Source organism: Balaenoptera borealis (assembly GCF_965194805.1).
Source record: "Balaenoptera borealis genome assembly, chromosome: 1".
In the NCBI taxonomy this organism is placed as follows: domain Eukaryota; kingdom Metazoa; phylum Chordata; class Mammalia; order Artiodactyla; family Balaenopteridae; genus Balaenoptera; species Balaenoptera borealis.
In genome coordinates, this window is record NC_138860.1 from 172,848,319 (window position 1) to 172,871,148 (window position 22,830).

Consider the following 22,830-nt stretch of genomic DNA (forward strand, 5'->3'; position numbering starts at 1 on the left):
TTTTGTGGTGGGAATTGCACAGCTATCTCACCCTCTCTGTTGCCCCCTCCTTGTCCCTTCTAAGTTGTCTCACACACTAATGTCTCTGGAGATCCTTTCTTTCAACAGACCCCGCAGAGGGCAGGGCCTGCAATTCCCACCTCTGCTTTAGCCCTGGCCTGGGCACACACACTCATATATATGTGTGTGTGTGTGTGTGTGTGTGTGTGTATATATATATATATATATATATATATATATATATATATATAAATATTTATTTATTTAAATCTTCTTTGCGGCATGTGGGATCTTTTAGTTGTGGCATGCGAACTCTTAGTTGTGGCATGTGGGATCTCATTCCCCGACCAGTGAGCAAACCTGGGCCCCCTGCATTGGGAGTGCGGAGTCTCAGCCACTGGACCACCAGGGAAGTCCCCCGGGCACACGTCTTACGAGTGCCTGCTGTGAGCAGTCCACAGTGGTTGGCGTGCATAGGGGCACAGGCTGTCCCGGAAGCCGCCTGTCTTAGAGGTTCTGGCGGGAGAGGAGGGAGGGAAGACGCCGAGTCCCGGGCCGCTAGGGAGCGGTGCTGCCCCAGGGCCGAGGGTGGAGCTTTCCCCGTCGTCCAGGAAAGGGCTGGGCCCGGCCTACATGTGAGGGCAGGAGAGAGCGACTGCCGGCGCTCTCCTGCGGAATCCGGGTGGTGAGCACTGCCTGACCGATTCCCGGGATCCCCCACGTGACTCTGAGTCGCGGATCATCGGATGCCCAAGATTCCCGGGACCCCAATCCCCGATTTCAGATCCTCAGGACCTTACAAGTCAGAGGCCGGATTTCGCCCTGGACACCAGATTCCCAAACGGGACCTCCGGCCGGACTCCGGATCTCCAGATCTCCAGATCTTCAGATCCCGTAGGAGATTCCCGATCCTGACCTGATTCCCGATCCCGAGATCCCGGTATCTGTTGTCCCTGGCTCCTGTCCCGCCCCGGGTGCCCAAAGCCCGGCGCCCGACGCCCGAGCGCCCCCGCATGGCGGGGCAGTGCCTGAGGTCCGAAGCCGCGGAGCGCGCCGGCAGCTGCTGGCAGGACCCGCTGGCCGAGGCGCTGAGCCGGGGCCGGGCGCTCGCGGCGTCCCCGGGCCGGGGCTGCGCGCGAAGCCGGCCGCTTAGCGTGGTCTACGTGTTGACCCGGGAGCCGCAGCCCTTGGCGGACCCCGAGACTGGAGCCGAGGCGGAGCCGCTGCCTCTGCGCTGCCTGCGTGAGGCCTGCGCGCAGCTCCCCGGACCGCGGCCACGACCTCAGCTGCGCAGCCTGCCTTTTGGGACCCTGGCGCTGGGAGAAACCTCAGCGCTCGATTCCTTCTACAACGCGGGTGAGTGCTCCTGGGGGCGGGGCGGGGCGCTGGGCGGGGCTTAGGGTCTTGGGAGGAGCCGAAGGGGCGTGGCTCGGCGACTCCCGGGAGACCCCGAGGTGTGGGGTGTAGGGGGCTATGCGGGCATAAAGTGAGCTAAAGTCTAGGGGCTCGAGGCGGGGCCGTGATAAAAGCGGAGTTTAGGGGATCTGGAGCACGGCCGGACTCGGGCAGGGATTTAGCGGGTCCAGGTCTGGCTCGGGGTTCAGGGTTGGAGCTTAAGCACTCTGGAGTCGACACCGTGCCTAGGGAGAGGCTGGGAGCGGGGCAGGGTGTGGTATCTCAGGAGTGGGATTGGAGAACTCAGCCTCGGGATGATCTCGCACGGAGCTCATGACGGAGAATCCTGGGAGGTGGAACTTGGACTGGGGAAAGGAGCCGTAACATGTGGGCCTGGAATTCAGGGGTCCTATACTACCTCCGAGGATCCAGCTGGAGAGGCAGAAAGAGAAGTGAAGGGGACCAACTGCCCAACTGCACTGGATTCCAGGCGAGGGAGCTTGGGTTATGAGACCCCAGTAGTTCCGAGAGAATGCGCCGAGCTGGGGGGTGCTGGAGGCGGAGCAGGGTCGTCCGGGGGCGGGACCAGAAGGCGGCTATTCCCGCGCGGGTCACCCCGCCCTCTCGCCGTCCCGGACGCCCCGCCCCCGATACTTATTTGTTCATGCAAGAGTCCAGTAACCGTACTTGCAGGATGTCCATAAAACCTCAGCCTAAAAATGAAGGCTGACTCGACCTTGAGGACACAAAGACACACACACAGTGTCACAGACTCACAAATCGTACATATCTTGATTCACATAAACTGTCGCAGACACTGTCACACACAGAGATACAGACACAGCAAGCTGCACACACACACACACACACACACACACACAGGCACAGTGTACACGCACAGGGCATGTGTGTATACACATGTGTGTACACACAGCACACTGCTCGTGCCAGCCCCTTTCAAGAGACTGGATTGAGAACCCAGGGAAGGGGACTTTTATCTTTGCACAACTCCTGCCTCTCAGATGGCCTAGAACAGGCTCCAGACTGGTGCACAGCCTCCCCTTCTCTGTGCCCAGTGTCCGCAGGCTCTGAACAGTGGGATATGAGTCATAGCCCAGGGAGCTCCACTCCTTTCCTTGCAATACTATAGATACAAATTCTGTATGAGCCAGAGGGACCCTAAAAGGGGGAAACTGAGGCCCAGAGCAAAACTGGACCCTGCTGGAGTCACAATGGGAAGGCAGGCTGAGCCAGGATGGATCCCCAGGCTCCTTCCCCACAAGCTGGGCTTCAGGGCTCAGGGCCCCTACCCGTGTACCCGCAGATGTGGTGGTGCTGGAGGTGAGCAGCTCCCTGGCGCAGCCCTCCCTGTTCTACCACCTGGGTGTGCGGGAGAGCTTCAGCATGACCAACAACGTGCTCCTCTGCTCCCAGGCCGACCTCCCTGACCTGCAGGCCCTGCGGGTAGGTGGCCAGCGGGCTGGTGGGGGCCGGCACAGAGCTGGGGTGGCCCTACTCAGAACACCAGTATCTGAATGTCTGTCCCCCGCAGGAGGACATTTTCCAGAAGAACTCGGTGAGCAGAAACCACCCCTACTCCAATGTGCCCTTTGACCTCCATTATGACCTCTGACCTCCACTATCTTTCCTGGCCTCCTCATTCCTCTCTGACCTCCCTAGTGCCCCCTGACATCCATGTGACCCTTTGTTCCCTATTGTCTCCCTTCATGAAGTGTGCCCCTTCCCTGCTATTTTAGTCCCCACTGGTGCTGACCTCTGACCCCCTCACTGCCCCTCTCTAACCTGGTACTGACCTCTGACCTCCACTGATTCCCACCTCCCTCCCACCAGGATTCCGTTGGCAGCTACACGCTGATCCCCTATGTGGTGACAGCCACTGGTCGGGTGCTATGTGGAGATGCGGGCCTCCTGAGGGGCCTGGCTGACGGCCTGGTACAGGCTGGGGTGGGCACTGAGGTGCTGCTCACACCCCTGGTGGGCCGGCTTGCCCGCCTGCTGGAGGCCACGCCCACAGACTCCTGGTAATGGGGGCCCTCAGCAGGTGCACCGGGAGGAGGCTGGTGAGGGTACAGTGGGCTGGGGCTGAGGGGCAAGCCCGGCCATTCTCTCTCCCCCCTTTCCCTGCCGTGGACGTCAGTGGCTATTTCCGGGAGACCATTCGGCGGGACATCCGGCAGGCGCGGGAGCGGTTCAGCGGGCAGCAGCTGCGGCAGGAGCTGGCTCGCCTGCAGCGGAGACTGGACAGCATAGAGCTGCTCAGCCCAGACATCATCATGAACCTGCTGCTCTCCTACCGTGATGTGCAGGTGTGTGCAGAGAGGCGGGCAGTGGGGGCAGCGGCATTCAGTGTCGGACAAACCCGAGTCCAGCTCCTGGACTCACTTGCTCACTGGTGGCTTTGAACAAATTATCTGACATCTCTGAGCCTCGGTTTCCTTGTCTGTAATAGGGGATGATCATGTCTCCCAGGGCAGCTGGGAGGCTGGGGCACACAGTGGGTTCTCCGTGTAAGGTGTGGTGTCTACACTACCTGCTGGGCCTGAAGGAGGTGTGCAGAGGATGGTGGGTGGGAAGATGGGGTGTCGAGGTGGGAGGGGACCCCAGCTCAAGGTTTACCTCAGGGTCTGTGGGCCGATGGGACCCACCAGCGGCCATCAGGCCAGTGCGTGCTATTCCCTCCTGCAGGACTACTCAGCCATCATTGAGCTGGTGGAGACACTGCAGGCCTTGCCCACCTGTGACGTGGCCGAGCAGCACAATGTCTGCTTCCACTACACATTTGCCCTCAACCGGTGGGTAGCAGAGCAAGGCTCAGGTCATAGCACATGGGGACATGGGTCTCTGCTGTGCAAAGTCATTGCTGTCTGCAATCACTGCTGTTCAAGGAATTTGCTGACCAAGGTCACACTGATGTCAAATGGTCCCTATTGTTCTGTTCTTGCTGCCCAGGGTCGGGTGGGGTGGTGGTGCTGCCCTTGGAGTGGTCACAGCTATCCAAGGTCACTGCTCCTCAGAGTCATTGCAGCTAGAAATCACTTCCATCTGGGATTACTACCTCTAGAAAGATCAGAGCTGACCAGAGTCACTGCTATTCTGGGTTCATGATTGTCAGGCCCTTGGAAGGGTCCCTGCTGTTCAGGGTCTGGGGGTTCCTAGACAGAGAGTGGAGGCAGGGCCATCAAGTGGGTCCCCAGCCTTCTTCCCCTTCCCCTAGGAGGAACAGGCCTGGGGACCGGGAGAAGGCACTGGCTGTGCTGCTGCCACTGGTACAGTTTGAGGGCTCAGTGGCACCTGACCTATATTGCATGTGTGGCCGTATCTATAAGGACATGTTCTTCAGCTCTGACTTCCAGGATGCTGGGCACCGGGAGCAGGCCTATCACTGGTAAGGGGCCCAAACAAGTGGACAGTGGGCTGAGCTAGAGGGATGAGGAATGGGGCTGTGGGCATCAGTCCAGCCCTGCGTCCTCCCACCCTTACCCCAGGTATCGCAAGGCTTTTGATGTAGAGCCCAGCCTCCACTCGGGCATCAACGCAGCTGTGCTTCTCATTGCCGCCGGGCAGCGCTTTGAGGACTCCAAGGAGCTCCGGCTCATAGGTGAACCCCAATCCTGCACCCCTATCCCCTACCCACAGGAGCTCAGAGAGGCCTGGGGAGAGGGCAGGGAGAGAAGACACTGGGCTGGAGCTGAGGCCGACTCCATCCCCTTTTGGACCTGTTCTGCCTGAACCTACCCCTGTCCTGGGCCTTCGTGAGCCCTTGAGCCCACAGCTGTTCCTAAGCTCACACCTGTGTTCCTTACACACTGAATTCCATGTACACTTGTTCCCAAACCCTCACCTGTGCCTGAGCTCCTACTCCCACCTGAGATCTGGCCACACCTAAGTTTTTACCCATTTCTATGTTCCTGCCCACATGAATTTTGTGGCCTACACCTGGGCTTTGCCCAAAGTTGTAATTACATTCAATACAACCCATGCCCCTCCCTCCCAGGCATGAAGCTGGGCTGCCTGCTGGCCCGAAAAGGCTGTGTGGAGAAGATGCAGTATTACTGGGATGTTGGCTTCTACCTGGGAGCTCAGATCCTTGCCAATGACCTCACCCAGGTGGCACTGGCTGCAGAGCAGCTGTACAAGCTCAATGCCCCCGTATGGTAGGTGGCCCCTTCTGTGGTGGTCCTGGGCTGGCCTGGGCTGTCAGCTTCTGCACCTATATCCACTGGCATCTAGTCTGAACCTCTTTCAGACCAGTGCCCATGGCACCCAATGGCCACATTCTGGCTGCATCCAAGCCAGTCTACTCTCCCTGGCAGTACTAGCTGGTGCCTGGGCTGAGTTGAGGACAAGGTTGTGTCTGCAGGTACCTGGTGTCTGTGATGGAAACCTTCCTGCTGTACCAGCACTTCAGACCCACACTAGAGCCTCCTGGAGAAACCCCACACCATGCCCACTTCTGGCTCCACTTTTTGCTACAGTCCTGCCAGCCACTCAAGATGACTTGTTCCCAAGGGGAGCAGTGCTTGGTGAGGCCCGTGGGGTGTGGGACCTGGGAGAGGGGCAGGCCCCTTTTGACCAACCCCTCTCCCCTGTCATCTGCAGGTGCTGGTCCTGGAGATGAATAAGGTGCTGCTACCGGCCAGGCTGGAGGCTCAGGGTACCAACCCGGTGAGCACAGTGACAGTGAGCCTGCTGGAGCCCGGTAAGCAGGTGATATCGCCGGTGAGTCACCCCCTTTCACATCTATGCACCCCTTCTCTCCAGCCTTTCCCTCATCCCCAGACCCCTCTCCTGGTCCCCACACCCCTCTCGGACCTTTTTCTTCTCACAGGACGTTCCCTCCAGCTGGACCTTCCCGGTGGCCTCCATCAGCGGTGTCAGGTGAGAGGGGAGACCTGGGGGAGGTTGGGCGGGGGCGGGGGGGGGGGCGCTGCTGGGCTGCCCGGCTCACTGGGGTTCTTCATCCCTTCCAGCGTGTCGAAGCGAGACGAGCGCTGCTGCTTCCTCTACGGGCTTCCCCCGGCTCAGGACGTCCAGCTGTGCTTCCCCAGCGGAGGGCACTGCCAGTGGTGCGCGCAGCCCTTCGGGGTCAGGGTGCTCTGAGGGCAAGGGTGCTCGGTGTATTGAGGGAAAGGAAGGGATATGCTCCCTGGGTGCTCTCGGCAAAGAGGGGACAGTTTCCGCCCAAGGTGCCCCTCCCATCAGTCTGATCTCGGCCCCTCAGGTTCTGCGGGCTGATCCAGGCCTTGGTGAAGAATCCGGACTCCACGGCGGCCGCAGAGGAGGCGGAGGGCAGAGGGGAGGTACTGGAGGTGAGGAAGGGGTTGCTGGGAGCTTGAGGAGGGGGAAGGGCTGAGGGCCCAGGTGAACCCCGCATCTCACTCGCCCCCCCAGTTTGATTATGAGTACACGGAGTCGGGAGAGCGGCTGGTGCTGGGCAAGGGCACCTACGGGGTGGTGTACGCCGGCCGCGATCGGCGCACGCGGGTGCGCATCGCCATCAAGGAGATCCCGGAGCGGGACAGCAGGTCTGGGACCTGAGGCCACGCGGGCGGGGCTCAGGGCTCGGGGTGGGGGACCAGGTGGGCGGGTCAAATGGGCGGGACCGCGAGTTGAGAGGGTCCTGTGGGCGGGACTGCAGGCGGGGGTGACGCGGATGCCCAAGTGGTCGAGCCGAGTGCGCGGGCTCACAGAAGCGAGAGTACGAGCCCAGTGGGCCCAGGCCTGTACGCAGAACTGCAGGGACCGGGAGGGTGGGCTGTAGTCTGGAGGGGCGTGTGGGCTGGGTGATTACGTTGCGGAAGGTCGGGGGCCGGGGTGCTGGTGGGAGGGGCAGATCCTGGGGGCCTGCCTTGCTGGCGCTGGAGTTGGGTAAGCATCTCTGCCCCAAGCTGGCCTGTTCTTCACTCCCTACCTGCCCCCAGGTTCTCTCAGCCACTGCATGAAGAGATCGCTCTGCACAAACGTCTGCGCCACAAGAACATCGTGCGCTATCTGGGCTCAGCCAGTCAGGGTGGCTACCTCAAGATCTTCATGGAGGAAGTGCCTGGAGGTTCCTGCCCTGTGTGGGATGGGAATGGAACTGGAGTTGTGGGGCATGGGGCTGGAGCCAAGCAGGGGTGGAGAACCCTCCGGGAAAATGAACCCTGGCGTGTGTGGGCGGTGTAGCCAGAATTAGCTGAGGCAGTGCAGTTGGGTGATAGAGTCTGGGCCATGGCCTGGCCTTTGAGCAGAGAGCTGTGGGCTGGAGTAGGTGGTGCCAATTATGACCTTGGACTCATCTTCCCAGGCAGCCTGTCCTCCTTGCTGCGGTCAGTGTGGGGACCCCTGCAGGACAACGAGAGCACCATCAGTTTCTACACCCGCCAGATCCTGCAGGGACTCGGCTACCTGCACGACAACCGCATCGTGCATCGAGATATCAAGGTCAGCGTGTAGCTGGCTCACCCTGGTGGGGGGGGTGGTGGGGAGGAAGAGATATGGCCCCAGACAGAGGCTGGCAGTTTAGACTAAGTGGGCAGACCCTTTGCAAAGGGTTGGGGAATTCATCAAGAAGGTTCCCCAGAGAAGGCAAGAAGTTCAGATCGGAAGCTAACTTCCAGAGGGGGATAAGTGGGATGGCAGGGGGAGGAGGTTGAGAGAGGCAGGGTCAGGCTGGGAGTCCCAGGAGTCGGGGTCTCGGGATAGGGTCCTGTTCTGGCACCAGGAGCCCAGCCTGATGTCCGCTGAGCACAATGTCCACTCTACTCAGGGGGACAACGTACTGATCAACACCTTCAGCGGGCTGCTCAAGATTTCTGACTTTGGTACCTCCAAGCGACTAGCAGGCATCACACCCTGCACTGAGACCTTCACAGGTAACAGGGGGTGGGGTGGTGAATGGGGTTGCTGACATGGGGCGGAGAACTCTTGGGACCTTCCAGGGAATGCTGTTTCTCCTGGGCATGGAGTTAGAGTCCTAATGGGGGATGGAACCCGGGGCAGGTGATTGAGCCAGGGGTGAGGTGATAGAATCTAGAACTGGAGCTTGGATAGCTGATGACATTGAGTTTACTCCCTGAAACGGAGCCCAGAAGTGTTGACGTGGTCTAAAGGTCAAAGCAGATGATGCAATCCAGGATAGATGATGGCACCTACTGTGGATGATGGAGCCCACGAACGTGATGGAGCCTGAGATGAGTGAGGAGACTCAGGATAGATGTTTGATGACCAGGGGAGGTGATAGGAACTGTTTTGGATACTAAAGTTCAGAGTGAATGCAGGTGGCCAGAGGATGATAGAGCCCCCTGCCGCCCCCACAGTGACAAAGCCTAGATGCGCACTATTGCTACTGCTCCTGTCCTAGGGACCCTACAATATATGGCCCCAGAAATCATTGACCAGGGCCCACGAGGGTATGGGAAGGCGGCGGACATCTGGTCATTGGGCTGCACTGTAATCGAGATGGCCACAGGTCGCCCACCCTTCCACGAGCTGGGGAGCCCGCAGGCTGCCATGTTTCAGGTGAGATCCCTCAGGGCCTGGCTTATGAGGTGGGGTGGGGACAGACTGGGCCCTGAACACCTCTAAACTTGTCCCTTGTGTCCCCTCCCTGCCCTCTTCCCAGGTGGGCATGTACAAGGTGCACCCACCAGTGCCCATTTCTCTGTCAGCCGAGGCTCAAGCCTTCCTCCTCCGAACTTTTGAGCCAGACCCACGCCTCCGAGCCAGTGCTCAAGCACTGCTGGAGGACCCCTTCCTGCAACCTGGGAAGAGGAGCTGCCGCCCCGGCTCCCCCCAACATGCTCTAAGGTCCTCAGGTACTAAGTGGGTGGAGGGAGTGAGCACGCTGGGGTGAGGGCAGAGGAGCTGTGGAGGTGAGAGGGCTCAGGGGGCCCCGGCTGACAACCTTGTCCCTCCCTCAGATGCCCCTTCCGCCAGCCCCACTCCTTCAGCTGACTTGACCTCCCAGTCCCAGACATTCCCGCGCCCTCAGGCACCCTCTCAGCACCCTCCCAGTCCCCCCAAGCGCTGCCTCAGTTATGGGGACACCTGCCAGCTCCGGTAAGAACCCAGGGTCCTGGGGTGGGTTTGCTTCATCTGGTTTTGTCCTGGTACACTCCCTCCAGAAAAAGCCCTCCTTGGGGACTTGGGCACTTTGACCACTTGCAAGGATGGCATTTGGTGCCCTCCTCCCAAATGCTCTTACTTATATTTATTGTGCCCTCTCAATGCTGAGTTCATCTCTTTTATCCCTGTGAGGTGGGCATGAAAGTAAAAGCCAGGATTCAAACTCTGGGGTGGAAGTGGCTGGTGTTGCTGCCCTCCCTCCATCAGCTGCTCTTCACTGCACCCAGGGTGCCTGAGGAGCCTGGGGCCGAGGAGCCTGCGTCCCCTGAGGAGAGCTCGGGGCTGAGCCTCCTGCACCAAGAGAGCAAGCGCCGGGCCATGTTGGCCACAGTACTGGAGCAGGAGCTGCAGGCCCTGGCGGAGAGTCTCTGCCTGGAGCAAGAACAGGTGGGCGGCTCGCCCCGGCGCCCCCTGCTGGTCGAGCACCAGCAGGACTCCTGCTGAAGGCCTCCCCCGTCCCTCCGCTCCCCACCCCACCGCGCCCTGCACCCTCCCACCAGCATCTCCCCCGGCTCAGGCGGGAATACTCGCTGATGACCTTCTCTTCCTCTTCAGGGTTCCCATCTGGGGAGGAATCATGCGGAACAGCTACTGCGCTGCCTCAGGGCGCACATCCACACTCCCAACCGCCGGCAGCTGGCCCAGCAGCTGCGGGAGCTGCAAGGGCAGCTTCGGGTCCAGGGCCTTGAGCCCGAGATTCTGCAAGGACCGCTCTTCGCCTTCCCGGATGCGGTGAGGGAGCTTTCTCAGTTAGGGCTGCCCAATAAGAGGTAGTGAGCTCCCCATGCTTGGGAATGTACAAGGACTTGATGTTGCAAGATTCCATGTCTTCCCAGATAGAACCATCGGGAAAGGGACAGCTGCCCAGTCCTAGCTTCCTAGCCCCTCTTTTGATCCCAAGCCCGCCCACCCCACTTGCCTCCGATAGAAGACTTTCTAGGCCTTTCCAACTCAAGCCCCATCTCTGTTTGAAGCTCAGCAGTCTCAGCCGCACCATTCCTCCTGCTCCAGGTGAAGCAGATCCTCCACAGGCGCCAGATCCGCCCACACTGGATGTTCGTGCTGGACTCGCTGCTCAGCCGTGCTGTGCGGGCAGCCCTGGCTGTTCTGGCCCCAGGTGGGTGGGGGATTGGAGCCTGCCTGCCTGCCTGCGGGGCGAGGGTGTGATCCTTGGGGGCGTGGCGAACACAAATTGGGCAGGTAGGGGCGTGGTCAGTGAGGCCCCGGCTTGACCCGGCACCAAGCAGGGGGATGGCGTAACCAAATGGATATCTCCCAGGCTGACACTGCCTAGCCCGTGCCCAGAGCCCCGCGTCCTCTGCCGATGTCTGGGGTCCTAAATGGGCATTCTCGCCCTGCCTGAGTTCACCCCACTCGGATTGGCAGAGACGGAAAAGGAGACAGTCCCACCGAAGTCGGAGGAGTCCAATAAAGAAGAGGAGTCCCAGCGGATGCAGCAGGAGACCCCAGTCCAGCAGAACCCGCTCCCAGGGGAACCCGAGCAGGGCACCCCACCTTCGATGGTGCAGCTGGGCCTCTTGCGAGCAGAGACCGATAGGTACAGCTTCTGGGACTCGCCCATAGCCTCTGCAGGAGCTTCACCCCTACGCCCCCTCCATTCTATTGCCTTCTGCCTTCTAACAGGCTTCGAGATGTCCTGGCTGAGAAGGAACGGGAGTGCCAGGTCCTAGTGCAGCTAACCCTACAGCACGTCAGGGGGGAGGCCAGGACCTGGGCCCTGGCCTCAGAGCCCCCAGGTGAGTGGGAGCAGCTCAAATGGTGGGTGTGAGGCAGCTTCTTGGCAGAGGCATCCTTGGGTTCACCAGCTGACTTCTCCCTGACAGCTGCTCTCACAGTGGACCAGGGCCTGGTGCGGTGGCTACAGGAACTGAATGTGGATTCAGGCACCATCCAGACGGTGAGTGGGCGAGTACTGGCAGTCCCTGACCCCCGACCAACCAAAGACTCCATCTATGCCCATCTTTCAGCTCTTCTCACTTTCTCCCTCTGATGCAGAGAATCTCAATACTGAATGAGCACTTTGTATATGCCTCCCATTGGACAGATGAGAAAACTGAGGCCCAGAAAGGAGTGTGATCTGTCCTAGCATGTTGGTAGTAGAACAGAGCTAGTTCCTGGGTCTCTGGACCCACCTTTCTCTGATTTTACCTCTCCCTGTTTCTGTGTATGTGTCGTTGTCCACAACTAGCTACTGAACCACAGCTTCACCCTCCATGCCTTACTAACCTGTGCCACTAGAGATGACCTCATCTACACACGCATCAGGTATGTCCTGGGCCCTTGAGGGATAACCCACACATATGGCCTCATGCTGTCCAGATCCTGACACCACCCCCCTAGTTACAGGCCTGCCTGGGTTCCTCTCTGAAAACTATAGGGACCCTAGGGTCCCTTGGGGACAGAGGGGGCATCAGGCAGACAGTGGGTACCAGAGAGAGAGCCCAGGGCCTTCTTCTGCCTGAGCCTCATTGAGCCTGGTACCCCCAGGGGAGGGATGATATGCCGCATCTGGAGAGCCATCTTGGCACAGCGAGCAAGATCCACGCCAGTTACCCCTGGCCCGCAGGAGGCTGAATGAGGACATCGGAGACAGAAGGCCAGACCCAAGGATGGATGAATGCAGGAAACACAAGAGGCTTCTGACACACCTGCCCCAGGACCCAGGGGCAACTGGAGGAGGCCAGGTGGGCGGGGGGCAGGGTAGGGCCCAAGCCTAGCCCCAGTGGGGGGAACCAACCAGAGAGGTGCCTCAAGCTCACGGAGTACCAGCAGGCAAAGACTATTAAACAATACTTTTGTACCCTTGGGCCTTGGCGATGTCTGAAGTATGGGGAGGAATCCTAGGACCAGCTCCCTAAGGTCTTTATGTCTGAGTCTAAAGTTCCTTCATCTGGCCCTCTTCACTTTCCTCCTATCATTGCCCTCCCCACGCTCCCACCCCCAAGCCGACAACAGCCCCTTGTTGCCCTCAGAATAGACTTTATTGACTTTAGCCAAGGGCAGGCCCTGAGATGGGGGTCCAGAAAGAGGGGTTTTGTAGGGCTTGTAGGGCAGCTATGTCCTGGGGGCCAGGTTGGTTCTGAGGGGCAGAAGGCCATCCACCCACACACATGGCCGCTCCAGGAGGGTCTGCCACAGCTGCCTCTCCTCAGGTGTGGAGTCCATCCAGGGCACCTGGAGCCCATAGCTGCTGCCTAGATGTGGGCGGGCAGGGGTGGAAGACATGGTCACGCTGGACACCCCAGGTCCCAAGGAACACCTGCCTGGTCCCAGATCATGCACTGTCACCCCCACATTCTCCGTGGATACCAAAGCTCAGGAAAGGACAGAGAAGTGCCCAGGGCCACGTGTCAAGCCCCTGCCTCCTAGCATCGGGTCCCCTCAGGGCTCTGCCCCACTCACCGGTGCCCAGGCTGAGGCGTGTGCCCCCCAGCTGGCGACTGGCCAGGGGCCCATGGTCCCAGAGAGAGAGCTCAGCACAGGCCTGGAGCAGGTCAGCAGGGCCGAAGCCATCATAAACCATGGTGTGATTGAACATGGGGCTGAGGCTGCGTCGCACCACCCTTGTCCGTTGGTGGCTGGCCCGGCTGTCATCAGGCAGCACCAAACTGTGGGGAGGTGGGGTGGCATCAAGTGGCCACCCCCTCACACTCCCCAGAACCAACCAGTCACCGAGTCCTACCCATACTTCCTCACAATGTCCACGTCCTCTGGCGCCTGCCTGAGAACTGGCCTCAAACCCTCAGTATCCTGGGACCTTTGCGCCAACCTCCTCTCAGATCTCCTGCCTTTAAAAGTTATAACACCTATTCACAGGACCCCAGAGTAATGTCTCTGAAATGCAGTTCTGCTACTCCTCAGCTCAATCACCTTCACAGCCCCCCAGAAGTAGTTTCCAAACTTTTTAAAGCCTTGGAGCCCTTTCTGCAAGACAAAAATATTACTCAGAAGTACAAAACCTAAAAGAAAAACAATGCCTCTTGTTGAATCAAGGCTGGGAACTCAGAACCTCATTGGCCTACCTCTATTTTACTCTCTGAGGGTGGGACAGCACCTGGAGGCGCCCCTAGAATTCCTCCGGTGCTTACTTTCAAAACCACTGAACTGCAAGTTGAGGACCAAACCCCACAGCCTGGCTTTCCAGGTCCTCCATGGACAGGCCCCTGAGACCTCCCAGGTCTCAGCCTCAGCTCTCCAACAAGTCCTATGCTCCAGTCACTGAAATGCAGCTGTTCAGAGGAGTGCTCAACTCTCCTGACTCCAGGCCTTTGCTCAAGCCGTCCCCTCCACCTCTGCTCAGCGGTCAAAACCCAGAGTGGTGAATCAAGGGTGGGTGATTAGAAGGGGTTTGTTGAAGGTGGGGAGCTCCACTGCATGAGAAGGGAAGGGAAGCGGGGAAGTACCGATGCCCCTCACCATTGTATGTAGGTATCCAGGGATCCTGGGCGCAGAGGCACGAGGTCCTGAGCTTCCTTCACCCAGAAGTGCAGCTCCCCGCTCGGGGGCAGTCCTGCGCCTGCGAAGAGGCTCAGCTCAGGCCCTGCCCCAAGGACAGACACTTGTCCCTCACCATTGCGGGACAGAGATTCCCTGCCTCTCAAGGCCCGTCCAGCTTGGCCTCTCGCCGGCAGTCACTCACCCTCAGAGCCAGCGGGCACGTACTTGAGGGACAGAGAGAGCAGTCCGCGGCTGGGAAGGTCGTCGGGAGAGGGCGGGACCTGCGAGAGGCGGGCTCGTCAGGGGGTGGGGACAAAGTCCTAGGGAAAAGGGGCCGGAAGGGAGCGGAGTCTCCAGACACCGACGGGGCGGGCCTATCGGGGAGGGGTCTTGGAGGGGGCTGCCGAGAGAACGGCCTGGGGAATCCGAGAGCCCCGCCACCGGCAGTCAGGGACAGACCTCTGCATGGGGCCGTAAGGTTTCGAGGCTGAGGGAGACTGGGGGAAAGCCCAGTGCGGTAAAGGCGGGAGATCTGTGCCGCGGGTCTACCCGCGCGGGCCAGCTGCTCACCCGGGGCTGCAGGGGGAGCCAGGTGGGCTCGGAGTCCCAGTCCCACGTGTCCAGGGGCACTTCGACTTCGCCCAGAAAGATGTTGCGACCCAGGTTTTCGCGGTGCCACACGGACAGGCTCAGCACGCGGCCCCGGAGCTCGGCCTGCGGGACGGAGTACTGGGGACAGGAGGTGCACTTTAAAGAAGCAGCGTCGATGGCCCCGGCCTCAGTGTTGCGGGAGCGTTGGCTGGGGCTTATCCTACCACGCTCCTTGCTGGAAGGAATCCTGGGGAGCCCCGGACGGTATTAATGGGGGTCTGGACAAGCGCCGCGCCCACCTCTAGACTGACATGTTGGAGAGCGCGTTAATGCGAGGCCCTCCCTGCCGTTACTCCCGCAGAATGGAGGATTGGAGCGACCGGCAATGACGACACCATGGCTGCCCCTGCCACCCGGTCCCCGCAGGAAGGGGCGTTCGGTTCATTAATGGGGGGCCGCCCTGGCGTCGCAGCCTCACCCAGAGAGTCTCGTTGAAGACCGGGTTCAGATTCCGTTTCTTCACTGAGGTCTTGCGCTTGCTCTGCTTATCCGGGAGGAGTTTGCTTTTGACGTAGCTGGAGCGGGGCAGGTGAGGACCGGAGGTGAAGGGGGACCCCTTTACCCCTCCAGCCCCTTCCAGCGCCTACTGCCCAGCCACAGCCGGGAACGCAGCTTCGCGTGCCAGGCCTCGTGCAGCGCTTTACAGGAGTTATCTCACCCAGCTCCCGCGTCTACCAAGAACGTTATTCCCATTTTGAAGATGAGGAAACTGAGGCCAAGAAAAGCGGTGGGGTTGGGCAGTGAGAGCGGCTCCCTAGTGCCCCTCCTCGCGGGGTCAGACACTCACGGGTCGGAGCGGCGGCGCCGGGCGGCGGCCAGGCCCTGGCACTGGATCACGTGCACGCGCAGCTCGGCGGCACCCGGCTCGTAGCGCAGCGCGAAGTGCAGGGAGCCGCGGACCTGCACCGCGCCCGCCTCCGCCTCCCCGGACAGGCTCATTTGGCTGCTGCTCAGCTGCGGACGGAGGGTGGGGAGGTCAGGGCGGGCTGCGGGGCTCACGTCGGGGCCGGGGAAGGGGAGCGCGGAGGGTTCAGATGGGGGGGAAGGGGGGTAAAGTGAGGTAGCTTGCCTGGAGGCTGGAGTGTCAGGTCCGGGGGTCAAGGGAGGGGTCATGCAGGGGCAACGCCTCGGGATACGGGGAGGGGAGGCGCACCCCACCCCCACCCCAGGCCTTCTCCCTCACCCCCTCACCGTGGAGGAGTTGAGGCTGGACATGGAGGAACTGCTGCTGAGCACGCGGTCGAGTGACAGGTCGGGCCCCGGGGCCTCCTCCCCATTCTCCAGGATCTCGGACGCCTCCTGGGTCTGAGAAGGGGGTAAGTGACGGGGGCGCCCCCTAACGCCCCGCCCCTCCCGCGACCGCTCTCGGTCCCGGACCGCTCGCAGCCTCGGGCAGCTGCACTCCCCGCCAAGAGTCTGCTCCGGGTCTTGAGAGCAGCCGCGGGCCGCTCCCGCCTACCTGGGCAGGCGGGGGCTGCGGCTCCTCCTCTCCCCTCGAAGGAGGCTCCAGCTCGGGGTCAGCCTCCTCAGCAGCGAAGACCTGAACGCCCCCGGGGCCAGGGGCTGGGAGGGGCACAAACAGCTCAGTGAGCCCCTCCCCTGCCCGCCCTGCCCCTGAGCAAATTTGGAAGGACTGGTTTACAACCCCCATTCAGACCTCAGTGCTGCCCTGCGGTCGCCACCCCCTAAGCAGGATGAGGAAGGTGAACACAGGTGGCTGGGGTCACTTAGAGCTGCCTCTGATCCCCGCAACCTCTCTGTGCTCCCAACACACACCTTCCCACTCACCTTCTTGGGCCTGGGGCTCCTCCTCATGATCTGAAGCCTTTGGGGGGACATATGGTGAGGGGAAATCAGGTCCCTGAAAGAAGCAAGGGGTAGAAGTCACAGGGGGGCCAGTGGTGAAGGGGTCAGAGGTTCCAGCTTCAGATTTTGCACTGCCCTCAGGGCAGAGCTGGCAACTAGCTGCAGGACCAGTCTGGCCTGTACTTCACACCCCTTCACACTTCAGGGCCTGCCCTACCTAACTCCCAGGGTCCCTTTGGTGGCATCTGAGTCTTGGACCTCACCCAGCTCAGTCCACACTCCACCCCTAGTAACCAATTCAGAGTTTCCTTTAGAGGATGGGCCCACACCCCCATTTGACAGAGGAGGATGACAGAGGCCCAGGCCAGGGTCTCCTGATTCTCAGGCTGGGCTCTTTCCCCAGCACATCCCACCTCCATGCCAGGGACACTGTACATTCATTCATTAGCCCATTCAGTCATTCATTACTCACCTCAGCCTCGCTGAACCTCTCTTGGGGGGCCTCGTCCATGGGGAGCCTGGGAGGAGGGAGAGGTATAGTCAGAGATGGGCCTCAGGTGACTGGGAGGCACCCTCCACTCCCTGCCATTCCTCCTCACCTGGGCTCCAGCGCCTCTTCGGTCTCTTTCCCAGCAGCCCCAGCCTCCGCATCGCTGCCCTGAGCCTGGTCTCCTGCACCCAGGTGAGAAGTTCTGTGAAACTCTCTTCTCAGGATGTCTGGCCCTTGGAGATGCCCACCCACCTCCTGTAGCCCATGGAGGGGTGGTGCCCACTCAAAGTCACACAGTGCCAGGGGCAGCTGGAACTGAAACCAGGGGCCCTCTCTCCTTGTCCACATACACCCGGTGACCTGGGTTGTCCAAGGCGTGCCCCACTCTGGGGAGCTCCTCTCACCCCTGGAGCCCTTCTTCCTGCGGATGGAGGCACGAACAAGGTCAGAGCCAAGGTGGGCGTGGTGGTGCCGCTGGAAGCGTGCTTCCTGGAACCAGTCCCCTGTAAGGATCTTCAGCTGCCCAGGGTCTGCCAGCGATGTCCGGAGCTTGCTGGAGGATGGGGGAGGGCGTGGCTGTCACCACCCAGGCAATCAACATTATTGCCACCCACTCTGTGCCAGGCCCTGTACCTGGGGCCAGGGATACAACAGCAAATCAGACTTGATCCCTGCTTTGGAGGAGCTCAGGTTGGTGGGGAGACTGAGTCCAGAATAGACAAGTACACTATAGTGAGGTAGAGCCATGATGTATGTAAGAGGGCCAGCTTTGCCTGTGAGAATACTGGAGGGCTTCCCAGAGGAGGTGACATGTGAATTGCTCTTAAATGACAAATTGGAGTTCTCCAGGTAGAGAAGAAAAATAATTATTATTCATTAAATGACTGTGTATAATCCTTCCTAATTCTATGAGGTAGGGCTCGTTAGCTCCATTTTACAGATGAGGAGAGTGGTGTTGGTACAAGCTAGGAAGTGTCTGTCCCCAAACACTACTTGTAAGTAAGTCCCATGCTGCTCTGCCATTGTGCTCTTCCAGGCAGGAGAAACATCATAAAAGCAAAGGGTGTGTTCGGGGACTGTGGATCACCCAAGTGGCTGCAGTGGACATTTTGTGTATGTGTGTCAGGGGGTGAGGCTTACTGGTGGAAGAGGCTGGCAGGTTCCAACCAGGGAGGCCTTGTGGACCACGCTTCGGAGCTTGCCCCTGACAGGAGATGCTGAGGAACCATGTGAGGTTTCAGGAGAGGATATTAAAGACAGATCTGGAGAGTCCCAGCTGCAGCATGGAGGGGGGGCCAGAAAGGGCGAGCCCGGAGGCAGGGAGGCCGGCAAGGGAGCTGGTGTAGCCACCCTGGGAGAGGTGATGAACTGAGCCGGCCAAGGGTGGAGTGGACCAGTGGGCAAAAACAAGATCTACCCAGTTATCTGACAGGCTGCACATTGGTAGGAGAGAGGGTGGGAGTCACCCAAGCCCCCCAGTGCCTGAGGCCCCTTCCTCTGGGGCTCCCCTACTCTGCCTTACCTGACCCGTCCCTCCTCCAACTGGCGCAAGTGAGCATCTCGCTTCAGGACCTTGGCAATAGCCTCTTGCTCCTCCTCTGTCAGGAAACTGAGATCCAATAGCCCATCAGCCTCAGGCTGTGGCTCATGTGCCATGAGGAGGCCAGGCAGGGACCAGAGCCCCTTTTCAGATGGGTGGCCCCTCTGGGGCATCAGCTGGGGCAGCGCCCAGGCTGGGCACACGTGGCTCCCTGGGGGCAGAGCAAGGGTCAGGTAAAGGCCTGCCCATATACAGGGCACATCCTGGAGCCAATTGCCTTTTCTGCCCAAATATACACCCCCCATGGTGGGCAGGGTACAAGCCCAGGAAGGCTGAGATCAAGGTGGCATGAGATGCACTCATGGACACATGCATACAGAGACCCATGAACATACTCAGGGACACACTCAAAGACATGTAGACATGTACATGTGCACACTGATACATGTAGATATAGTTCCCCACAGTGAGATGCACACCTGGTCACACATGCACACTGACACCTATATAAAGACAGGCTCATGCATACCCGGTCCCCCATAAAGGGCCCTATGCAGTCACAGGCCCAGATCCATGTCCAGACCAAGAGATGTATGTAACATATCCTTAAACCTGCACACAGGCACATGCACACAGGGGAGACAAGGACCCACAGATGGGTTCACCTATACAAGAATAAGTCCAGGGACAAAGACCTGTCCTTAGATATATACAAATCACACACACTTTTGCACACACATACCGTATCCCCCAAGCTAGATTGTGAGCTCCTTGAAGTCAGGGACAGGGCCTCATCCTCAAAGCCAGAACTGTGCACACAGCAGATGGTTAGTAAAAGTTTGACTAGTTAAATGCAGAAATACATGCACCTGCACACACATGGGAAATGCACACACATGAACACGCAGCCAGACGCACAGGTGCACACACATATCTGCTCACCACCCTGCCCTGGGAATCTCCCAACTTGGGTCCTTTCCCTCCACCCTGCTCTGGCCTATTGGGCCTTCCTGTCTGAGGCAACCTCCTGCCAGCTCACAGCCTAACTTCCTCCCCTGGAGGTAACTGCTGCACCCACTCCCACGGGGGCCTCCAGCCCAAGGTTGCCCCTGCTGCCAGCCCTGCCCCCTGGCCTGGAGCCCCTCCCTAGACCTCTTAACTCTGGCCACATGGGTTCCCCACGCCCTGACCCAGGACCTGGCTGGGGTGGGACCTGGTGGTGGAGGCCGAGTGCTGCAAAGCAGCTCAGGTACCACGGTGACTCCGGAAGGAAAACATTTGCCCAGCCCCGAGGGGCGTGTGGACGTGGCAAGGGGCCTGTGACTGGGCCGTGGGCAGAGCCGTGGCCTGAGCCCACTGGGCGGTCTCTCTTCTCCTCCCGCCCCTTTAGTCCCCGCCCTCCTGGGGCACCAGGCAGGGCTGAGATGGGAAGAGGACACTCAGCAGGCAGGTCCTGGCTTGTGCCTGCCGCCAGCCTGCGCTCTGTGCCCTCCCAGCTGAGTCAGCGAGCCCCTCGAGCGAGCCCTCTCCCCCTGCTGCCCCACCCTCACCCGGGGGGTGGGTGGGTGTCTCTATCGGGTGTTGTGTATGACGCTGTGGAAATGCCTGTGTGACCCATGTTAACAGCATTTCCTGAACATCTACTGTGTGCAGGTCCTGGGTGTTGCAGACGCACTGTTGAGGGCTCTTCTGGGGCCTGTGTGTGAGCCTGTGTGGCTGGCCCTGTGTTACCCGGTGCCGCTGTGAGTCTCTGTTCAGCAGGCGTCTGCGGACTGTGGGATCTGGGAGGCTGTATATTTTGTGGGTGTGAATGTGGTATCACTGCATGTGTGTCTGGGCGTCATGTCACAGTGTGGTGCTGCATGGGGGACTGTCATCTGTGTGATATGTTCTGTGACTTTCTGGGCGACAGCGCAGTGGGGTGTGTGTGCGCGCGCGCGCGCGCGTGTGTGTGTGTGTGTGTGTGTGTGTGTGACTGGGCTGTGTGTTGTGGTGTGTACTCTGGTGCCCTGGGGGCCACCAGGTGTGTGTGTATGAGTATGGAGGTGGAGGGACGTTCCACAGAACTGACCCTGCCCGCCCTTGTCCTGAGGTCTGCTTGGGCTGGGCTGTGGGCACCTGAGCCCGGGGTCCCCAGCAGCACACCCCTCCCTGCAGTCCCCTCTGGTTCCAGAGGCAGAATCCAGTGTCTGGTCCTCCCCACTCTGTTTCAACACTTATGGGACAGACCCATCGGTCAGTTTAAGGGTCTGTCCGTCTGTCTGGCTGTTCCAGCCCCAGACACGCTCCACCTCCCCCACCCCTAGGTCCTAGAGGGTGCTCAGGTTACCAGGTGGCAGTGCCCACCCCTCGGGACACTGGCAGGGGCCCTCTGGCCCCGAGGTGTATTACCTGTAGGGGTCCAGTATGGAGGGGACACCTTTGTCGGGTAACTCTGGCTCCCCTGGCAGCTGAGTTTCAGGGACCAGAAGAAGAGCAGTGAGGGCCTAAGGCTGACTCAACCGGCAGCCCAGCGGAGTGCCTGCCCCACTGAGGAGGAAACACCTTCTCACAGGGCCTGATACAAAACCGGGCCTGGACTCTCGGCTCCCCAGGGGCGCGGCCTGGGCTTTCAGCAACCCCAGAGCAGGTTTGGTGGGTAGGAGATGCCTGGGGCTTGGCCCCAGCTCCTCTGCAGACTTATTCTGTAACTCCTGTAACCCGAGCTGGCCCCACCCCCTCAGAGCCTTGGTTGCCCCATCTGTAGGATGGGTAGCAGCCCCACCCTGCCCCCTAAGGAGCTGATAGGAACTTGCTTTGAAAGCAAAGTTAGAAACATTTCTGAGAACCAGGGTAGTGGAAGGATTGCAGACTATAGCCAGACAACCCTGAATAGTTCCTGCTGTGCCACTGTGTGACCTTAAGCAGGTCTCTCAACCATTCTGAGCTGCAGTTTCCTCTTGTGCAAACTGCAGGCAGCAGAGTGTGAAGAGCCTCTGAGAGAAATGAAAGTGCTTGGCACAAGCTGGCATATGGGAGGTACCAGGTGTTCCCTGGCCAACATAGTCCCCTCCATGTCCACATGTGCCTCCCAGGAAGTGCTGGCCAGAGCAGAGCTGCTCTCTGTCCCCTCTGCCACCCTGGGCCCCATCTGTCTGAGGAGGCCTGGACTCTTCCAGGGCCAAAGTGAGGCTCCCATACCCTCCCTCTGTCCGTGGGGAGCCCCTCTGAGCACCCCCCATTCTGCTCCCAGATTCTGCCCCACCCTGAGAATAGGTTGGGCCCTGGATTACATTTGCTTTGGGACCATGAGCCGAGGCCACACCAAAGCTTCCGGATCCCCCCAAGTCTGCTTCATTTCAATCTGCCTGTCTTGCCCCACCTGCACCATGACTTAAAGATCAGAGGGCACCTCACAGACCCCCAAGAGGGGAGGTGGGTAAGGAGTGGACTCTAAGCGAAACCCCACTCCTCCTCCCCAGCTTCGGAAGCGGCTCCGGAATGTTACCACCACTCGGAGCACCTGAGGGTCCCTCCTCCACCCCCAGCCCAAGGTCCAGCCTTCCCCGTTTATTTTTGCAAGTCAGTCTTATTTTCTGAGCCTCCTTTCCCTCATCGATTAAAGAGGGGTAATAATCCCTCCTCAGATGGCTCTCACTACAGTTCAGTTAGATCCCTACCGGCCCTTAATAAATATGTATATTCATTTGTAGATGCAATAGCCATTGAATATCCACTGTGGGAACGGTTACTGTGATGTCCGCCTCCTCTGCCAAGTCTCCCGGAATGGGAGAGGAGTGGCCTACAGTACCCTCTCCGCTTCCCGTTTGTCTGTCCTGGCTCCTCCCAGGGATGCTTCTCTAACCCTCCCACCTCTCGGCTCTCACCATGGAAGGCATCAAACTTCACTGTCTATTCTTCTGCCTTCTAAACTCCCTTCCTCTTTCTGATCTCCTGTCCTTGCCTCTGTGACTCTCCTGGACCCCTCTCCTGCTGTCATCTCAACCCCAACTCCTCTGTGTCCTCCCCACCTGAAACCGCCTCCTATTTCCAAGTTTCCACTTTTGTGAACAGCCCTCATGTCCTGGCCCCCAGGCCTCCTGTTGCTTGCTACCACTCACTGGACTCTCTCCCATCTGTCCCCCACCTCCGCCACCCTCCCACTGCCCAGGTGTCAGTCCCTGCCCAGCCTCTCCTGGAAGCCTCCTCCTCCCTGTCTCCTGGCCTCCACACTCAGCACCCCACCCCACCCCACCCCAGCCCTTTATTGCATAGCTGTCAGAGGGCCCTTTCAGCATCCCACTTTTGTCATTCCTCAGCTTTGGAAGGTGCCAGCAAACAACCAGGGGACCCCTCTGACCCTTTAACAAATCTACTCCAAACC

At 59.7% G+C, this 22,830-nt stretch overlaps 2 protein-coding genes across 2 annotated transcripts; one reads left to right on the forward strand and one right to left on the reverse strand.

Moving 5' to 3' along the window:
• Positions 1-610: 610 nt before the first annotated feature.
• On the forward strand, positions 611-12,348 carry MAP3K6 (mitogen-activated protein kinase kinase kinase 6). Its single transcript, XM_082347453.1, is given in 30 exon segments — positions 611-1,356; positions 2,720-2,859; positions 2,948-2,971; positions 3,247-3,437; positions 3,554-3,722; positions 4,102-4,208; positions 4,631-4,801; positions 4,902-5,014; positions 5,411-5,570; positions 5,777-5,939; positions 6,016-6,135; positions 6,245-6,294; positions 6,387-6,482; positions 6,638-6,725; positions 6,808-6,941; positions 7,338-7,465; positions 7,703-7,839; positions 8,165-8,270; positions 8,759-8,916; positions 9,020-9,212; positions 9,318-9,456; positions 9,750-9,909; positions 10,078-10,254; positions 10,534-10,639; positions 10,909-11,080; positions 11,167-11,279; positions 11,367-11,440; positions 11,732-11,808; positions 12,031-12,112; positions 12,114-12,348. Coding segments are annotated over 30 exon segments (4,038 nt in total). The 5' UTR covers positions 611-1,013; the 3' UTR covers positions 12,261-12,348.
• A 154-nt stretch (positions 12,349-12,502) lies between these two features.
• On the reverse strand, positions 12,503-21,002 carry SYTL1 (synaptotagmin like 1). The gene is made up of 15 exons (XM_082348236.1): positions 20,859-21,002; positions 18,450-18,678; positions 17,332-17,480; positions 17,037-17,109; positions 16,910-16,955; positions 16,420-16,492; positions 16,091-16,194; positions 15,823-15,936; positions 15,419-15,585; positions 15,050-15,146; positions 14,551-14,709; positions 14,183-14,261; positions 13,960-14,059; positions 12,946-13,151; positions 12,503-12,737 (listed from the first exon to the last, which is right to left on the reverse strand). The coding sequence occupies exons 2-15, from the start codon at positions 18,638-18,640 to the stop codon at positions 12,598-12,600; spliced, it is 1,698 nt and encodes a 565-aa protein (XP_082204362.1). The 5' UTR covers positions 18,641-18,678; positions 20,859-21,002; the 3' UTR covers positions 12,503-12,597.
• Between the last annotated feature and the right edge of the window lie 1,828 nt (positions 21,003-22,830).

Coding starts and splice junctions, on each gene's coding strand:
- SYTL1 (XM_082348236.1), bottom strand. CDS start 18,640: ATGCCCCAGAGGGGCCACCCATCTGAAAAGGGGCTCTGGTCCCTGCCT. Junction 14,262..14,550: donor GGCTCCCCCTGCAGCCCCGG/GTGAGCAGCTGG, acceptor CGCCTCTCGCAG/GTCCCGCCCTCTCCCGACGA. Junction 12,738..12,945: donor ACGCCTCAGCCTGGGCACCG/GTGAGTGGGGCA, acceptor GCCCACATCTAG/GCAGCAGCTATGGGCTCCAG.